The 7,032-nt window shown below is 50.6% G+C and overlaps 1 protein-coding gene across 3 annotated transcripts in view; it reads right to left on the bottom strand.

The window, feature by feature from the left end:
* The window catches only part of Lamp3 (lysosomal-associated membrane protein 3), a 29,574-nt gene that overhangs the window by 6,024 nt on the left and 16,518 nt on the right, over positions 1-7,032 (bottom strand). The window contains exons 4-6 of one of the 3 annotated variants that reach the window (XM_005383369.2): positions 5,826-5,883; positions 3,414-3,584; positions 378-739 (exon numbers count right to left, since the gene is read on the bottom strand). In XM_005383369.2, coding sequence (XP_005383426.1) covers positions 600-739; positions 3,414-3,584; positions 5,826-5,883 — 369 coding nt within the window. In that variant the 3' untranslated portion in view covers positions 378-599. Of the gene's footprint in view, positions 1-377; positions 740-2,144; positions 2,996-3,413; positions 3,585-5,825; positions 5,884-7,032 lie in introns of those variants that run through there. The other 2 variants (XM_005383371.2, XM_005383370.2) reach the window with 2 other exon arrangements.

The raw sequence follows: 7,032 nt of genomic DNA, 5'->3' as shown, positions 1-7,032 counted from the left end.
AAAAAAGAAATGAATTTGTTTTCCTAAAATACTGGTTTTTAAAATCTGACTATTGAAACCTTAGGAATGTATACGAAGCCAGGTATATTGGCACATAACTATAGTCCTAGCTACTCAAGAGGCTGAAGCAGGAGGGTCACTTGTGCCCAGGCACTTGAGGCCAGCCTGGGCAACACAGACCTCACCACAGCACGGTTTGAAAAGTTTGTTCCTATGTTCCCTCTGTGAGATTTTTGCCTTCACACAGGCACCCCTTTCTCTGTCTGTCCCCCTGATTCTTTTTTTGGTTTTGAGACAGGGCCTCACTGTGTGTAGTTCAGGCTGGCCTTGAACTCACTTTGTAGCCCAGGCAGGCCTTGAACTCAAAGAGATCCTCTTGCCTCAGCCTCCTGATTGCTAGAAGGGCAGGCATGTCACCACACCCGGTGTGGCCCCTAATTCTTGAAGCAGCCCCTTTCCCCCTGGGGCTGCCCTCTCACTAGCCTTCAGGGCCCTTAATGGAAAGCTAGGTCCCCTCCCCAGCGCAGGCACCAAGAGAGCCCAGTTCCTCCGTCCTCCGGTTCCCACGCCCCGGCCTTGCCATGCGGAAGCAGCCGGCGCTACATGCGTTCGTATCCTCGGCCCGGCCTCTCTCTGGCCACCAGGCAGGCCATTAGCAAAATGACCAGCAGCCCCGCGATACTCAGGCCCACGGCCACGGGGACGTCTCTCCTGTTCCTGTCACTGAAGCACTCGGTGGCTGTAACAGAGGCCAGAGGAACAGGTGTCACGGGGGACCACGGGCGCCGCGGAGGGGGAGACCGAGGCAGCGACTGGGGCCCTCCGCATGGCTGCAGAGACGGGGGAGGGCGGCGGCAGCTGGAGACTCAAGGCCGGAAACGCCAGGAGCTTCAGCTCCAGATCTCCAGGATGTTCAGGGGGAGGGAGGCAGAGCCAACCGCGAGGCGCCGGGGGCGGGTCCAGCGCTGTCCGGACCCCAAAGCCGGGACGCTGCCCTCTGGAGAGGGCCCAATAGTTCCCGCTGGGCTTTTTAAAGGGGCTGCTGGGGCCGCCTGGGGCTCCTTGGATGGCAGAGAAGACAAAAGCAAACGGTAAAAGAAAAGGACAGGGACCCGGGCATGGCGGCACACACCCGTTACCCCAGCACTTGGGAGGCTGAGGCAGGAGGATCACCTTGAGTTCAAGGCCAGTCTGGGCTACATAGTGAGACCCTGTCTCAAAAAAGAAAGAAAAAAATAGGACAGGGAAAGAAAACCTCTGGCAGCTCCAGGGTGTAGGAGGAGGTATGGCAGAGGCAGAGGCAGAGGCAGAGGCAGAGGCGGGAGGGTTTGGCTGGGGATGGTTATTCTCTTTACACTTGCTGGATTCTTCTCTGCGTTCTTCCAGCCCATTTCAATGTCGCCCATCACCCAGAGTTCTCTGCCCCACCCCTCACCCCCACTGTGTTAATCAGCCCTTTGCTTGCTTGCTTTTGTTCTTTCTTTCTTTCTTTCTTTCTTTCTTTCTTTCTTTCTTTCTTTCTTTTTTTTTTTGAGACAGGGTCTTGCTATATAGTTTAGGCTGGCTTTGAATTCACTATGTAGCCCAGGCTGGCCTCAAACTCTTAGTGATCCTCCTGCCTCAGCTTCCCAAGTGCTGGAATGACAGGGGTGTGCTGCCACACCCAGCTCTGTTTATATGTCTTTTCAACCCTGGATGATAAGGTAGCTTGCTCCTCTTTTATCATTGTCTCTTACCTCCAGGGACAAATCCTACTTAGGGAGGGGTGTAACATGCCATCCCTTTGCATCGTTAGCAAATCTGAATTGTGGATACGGGATTTGGAATTGAGCTGCGGCAGAGACAGGGAACAGGAGAGCAGCAGGCCGTAGAATCAGTAGGGTTCTGTGAGCATTTGGTGCAGGAGAGGGAGGAGAGAAGGGTCAGTGAAGTCTCTTGCTTGGTGACTCCAATGAACCATGATTTTTAGGAAAATAATATTAAGAAAAGAGCTTTTCCATCAGGTAGGATGGTACATGCCTGTAATTTCAGTATTCTGGGAGGCTGAGGCAGGAGGACCACAAGCTTGAGCACAGCCTGGGCAATTTAGCAACTTAGTGAGATCCCGTCTCACAATTAAAAAAATAAAATTATAAGGACTGGGAGTGTAGTTCAGTGTGAAGGCCCTGAGTTCAACCCTCAGCATCACGAAACAAAAACAAGTAAACCTTTTCCATGTCTGCCTGTGAACATCGCTGGTTGCAGCCAGAAAGCTGCTGAAAGGTTTTATTCCCAAGCCCTGCTCAATTCCTGCTTCACAAAGGCTCTAAGTGCCTTCTTTTATCACTTGATTAAACTGGGCGTGGTGACGTGTGCCTGTAACCCCAACACTCTGGGAGGCTGATGCAGGAAGATCCCAAGCCCAGCCTGGGCAATTCAGTGACTTGGTGAAATTCTGTCTCAAAAACTGTAAGATACAGACAAACCCTATAAAAATCAGGGCTCTACGGCAAGCAGCATGGTCTTGTTGGCTGAAGGGTTCCCACTGCATCAGGAGAAGTTTTCTAACGGGCACATCTTTAATTTTACAGCAGAACTCAAAGTAAAACCAGGTTTGTGCTAGAGAAATGTAACAGGCAGCTAAACGAGCTTAGATCCATTTTGGGTGACTGAGAAGCACCCGCAATAGTTTTTGAGCTCTTTCAAGAGGGATGTTTTGAGAATCCAAATTCATGAGCCTCCTGACAGGGAGAAATCCTGGTAGCACTGCCTTCTGGACAGGAGAAAAGGACTTTTTCCACAAGACCACCCGGGCCTGCCCCTGGCCCTCACCCCAGGACTTCCGAGTCCTGGGCAAGCTCTGGTGGTGCAGGTTCAGACCCAGAGCGGAAGGAAATTAGACGGAAATGAAAACTGACTCAGAGGAAACACTTGGGGCGGGGGGTTGGCTATAACTGGGAAGAGGGAATCCAACAGAATTGTTTTCTTTCTTGAATTACCGCCTCTGCTTTTCCCTCTGCAGGTGGGAGAAAGCTGTTTTGAAATCCCGAGTCACTGATGCTGAGGACCTTTGAAGGACTCTCCCACCATACCTGGGCCGCCCTGAGAGCTGAGCAGCAGGTACAGGCAAGGCCACGGGGGCGCTGCCCGGCTGGCCGGGCGGAGGTGTCTGTGTTTGAGGGAGTGGAAGGGAGTGTGTCTCAGTCACACCGGGGACGCACCTTGCTGGGGAGAGCCGCGGTGTGCGTGGGTGAGGTGCTGGCTTGGAGGCGGCGGGAAATGGCCAGGACAGCTCAGCCCTTAGGGCTGGGTGGAAACACCATTCTAGGAAGCTCCTGAGATGCCTGGCCCTCCACGGCTTCGGACAGAACACAGCTTGGAGCTACCCCTGGGCCCCTGAGAACTGCTCGTGACTCGGGAAGCCCGTAACTTACCGTTTCCAAAGCGGTCGTCTTCAAAGTCAAAGGCTTGCAGCTGGACGTTCGTGGTCTTCAGCTGCAGCTGGGACGACAGGGCCGCGCTCTGCTCACTCACGCACTGGAAGGAATGCCCGAGCACCGTCTGGAACATCACCATCCCGCTCTTCAGCCCCTGGAAAACTTTCTCTGAGGAGAAGAAGTGAGACGCACACAAGAATCCGCAGAGTTCCAGGGGCTGCCGGGCTGCCCATGGGCCACTCAGTGGTTTTCCTTCAAGCGTGGGCTTCTGGGAACCTGCCTCCTTCTGCTCGGGCAAAAACACCCGGTGGAGTGTGTTCTTCTGCGGCTCAAGAACAACCCTGTCTTGGGCTGGGGCTATAGCTCAGCGGCACAAGCACCTGCTTGGCAAACACAAGGTCCTGAGTTTGATTCCCACTACCGGAAAAAAAATGAGAGCCGTCTTATGACACACCCACCCTTTAAAGGAGGTGATACTTCAAGGGAGACAGGGTGATATTTTCATCAGGGAATGACCTTCATCGGCTCTCATTTCACATTTGCCAAGGACTCTTCTGACTATAATTTGGCTTCTTGAATGGGAGGAAGCTCATTGGCCAGAGGACCCACCTGCCTCAGCCCCGGGGCACCTCCGCCGAGAAACTGTCACATGACAAGTCAACCAGCTGGACGGTGCCCTCGATGCTCTGTGCGCCCTGCTGCACCGCCACCGAGATCCCTACGAACGTCACGGTGGTCAGCGCTGTGGTTACCACGGATCGCGGCCGCTAGCGCCGCCGCCATCGACGTGAAGATCCCTACTGCGCCTGCCGCAGCTGCGGCCGCCAGCACGGAGCCTGATCACTGAGATCTGGAATTGTTTTTCCACCCCCGGGTCTTCCGTTTTGGTCCGACTTTTCCTCCCTGTGGCTCCTGGGAGATTACTGCCCTGTTAAAATCTACTCCGTGCCTAGTGATAACATTAGCTAAGCGGCGTCGGCGCTCACAGTACTTCTTCCCCGGCCGTGTGGAGAGACTGGTCTAAGTGAGTTCAAGTATTCGAAAATGAGTTGTCAGTAAATCATTGACAAAATTCTCTTGAACAATGTTCATATAATATAGAGAGTATTTTAAGTAGACATTATTGCATGTTTTCATTTCTTGGCAAATTTCTTTCATGTATGATACTTAATTAAAAAAAAAACAAACCAGGGTCTCATTATGTACTTCAGGCTGGCCTTGATCTCACTATATAGCCCAGGATGGCCTCGAACTTGGGATGATCTTCCTGCCTCAGCCTCCTGAGTGCTAGGATTACAGTTGCACGCCACCATGCCTGGCAAGATACTTAATTAATAAAACAGTGTTTAAGCCAATCAAATGGTAGAACTTTGCAGGGAAGAGAACAAACATGGCAACCCCTAGGCCAGTACCTGGTCCAGAGGAGGGTTCGTAAAGGTCTGTTATCGAAGACTCAACTTTTTGGGGAAACATCCGAGGCGTCCCAGAGACTCACTGGATTGCTTCGAAAGCATCATCTCCCCAGACTGAACATTGCAGGGTTTTTTCCAACTTGCCCCAGTATGGATAATTCCCCATACGGCAACTGAAGTGAGGCTTGATAAATGTAAATCTCATTTATCCCTTCCCTACCCCAGACCTTACTGTGGCATCCATTCACACTTAAAAATAAATCCAAAGTCCTTAGCTGCCTTGCCCACAGGCCCCGTGTGCTCGGCCCGACCGTCCCCGGATCCTCGTCTGCCGTGGGCTCACTCCTGCGGACACAGTGGCACCTCCTGGTCACCAGGCACTTTGACAGGCTGACTCTGCGGGGGTGTGTGCCTCTACAGTTCCTGCTGTCCGGCAAGAGTGTCCCCAAATGATGACCCCCCTGCTTGAACCTCACCTCTTCAGGGCACCTGCACCCCCTAAAGTCTTCCCCGAGGCTGACCGGAAGCAGCTTGGTGTTCTGTCTGTCCTGCGTGGTTTGCTCGTGGGACACTACACCACTGAACAGCTCAATGTAAGTTAGCGCGTCTGGGCGTGGTCCTCTCTCCTTCCAGAATGTAAGTTCCACCAGGACAGGGACTACCTGATGGACTCCCCATGCCTAACACAGACTGAGTGTGGCACCTGATTTTGTTCTTGCAGAAGGAATGCATGATTTCAAGAGCACAGAATAAATTGCACGGTCAACAGCACACCTGTTAAAAAGTCACTACGCTTACCATTGCTGATAATGTGTTCTAGCACCTGGATTACCTGAAGTGCACACAGGGAGTCAATCCTCCTAGGTTGTAGTGTAGGCAACTTTTTCATTTTGTTTTTTAAAAGCATCAAAAGTTAGCAGACTCAGTGGTACCCAAAATAAGCTAACCAGAAAGACAGAGTCACCATGGATCAGAAAGCTGTTCTTGCAGTACTAACCTGGATTTGAGACAGTCAAATAGGCTCCTATTTCACTGATGTAATACGAATTTTCTTCCTGCAAAAGAGTAGTTTGTTAACTATTTTTATGTTTTTGATCTGAGCTGAGAAATTTGTTTAGTCAGGGTTTGCATTAGTCAGCTTTTTGTTGCTGTGATGAAATGCCTGACAAAATCAGCTTAGAGGAGGAAAGGTTTATTTTGGTTCATAGTTACAGAGGATTCAGTCAATGGTGGGCTGGCTCCATTGTTTCTGGTTGGCAGTGAGGCAGAAACACCACGGTGGAAGCCTGTGGTAGAGAAAGCTGCTCACCTGGCAGCCAGGAAGTGGAGAGAGACCAGACACAGTCCCTACCATCGAGCTCCCATGGTCCACCCTTCAGTTAGGCCTCACTTCCTGTGTCTATGGCCTCACTTTCTGTATCTATCTCCTCACGATAATACCATCAAATTATGATCTCATACTTTACATTAGTCCACTGATGAAATCAAAGTCCTCGGGATCCAGTCACTTTCCAGAAACCCATCAGCATCTAAATCTTCAATTCAATGAGGCTTTGGGAAGATACTTTAGATAACAGCTGTAACGGGATTCTAGCTATTAAATTCTCAATATGGAGATTTTGGGGTATATGGGTTCTGGGCCACAACTGTGTTTCTGTGTTTTAAAATTCTGAAAAAAAAAAAAAAAAAATGAACATAGCCCATAACAAAAAAAGTAATAACTTATTCTTGGCTCCAAATTTCTTTATTGCTTACTTGTTGCTAGAGCCTGAAACTCAAATTCCACCTCTATAACTTGAGCCCTTTTAGCTGTGCCGAGCTCCCCATTAAAATGAATGTAGAACTGGGAGGGGGAGGGCTGGAGGGGCACACACCGAGCTTGCACAGTACGTGACATCCGAGCACTGGGGCTGTCCACCTGAGACCGCACATCCTCAGAGGTATGTTGAGTAGACTCTACAGGGTTCACAGACCCGCTGGGAAAAAATAGATATAAACTATATGTGCATTTTCCTGGGAGGACGTCAGTTGTTTTAAAGAGATTAATAGGTCTATGTTTTAGCCAGGCACGGTGGCACATGTCTTATAATTTCAGCACTCTGGGAAGCTGAGGCAGGAGGGCCCTAAGTTTGAGCCCAGCCTGGGCAACTTAATCACTTAGTGAGACCCTGTTGCAAAAAAAAAAAAAAAAAAAAAATTTAAAG

Source organism: Chinchilla lanigera, unplaced genomic scaffold, assembly GCF_000276665.1.
Source record: "Chinchilla lanigera isolate Chin_1 unplaced genomic scaffold, ChiLan1.0 scaffold00019, whole genome shotgun sequence".
NCBI lineage: Eukaryota > Metazoa > Chordata > Mammalia > Rodentia > Chinchillidae > Chinchilla > Chinchilla lanigera.
The sequence above is the reverse complement of the archived record's forward strand: the minus strand, read 5'-3'. Positions and strand labels throughout refer to the sequence as shown.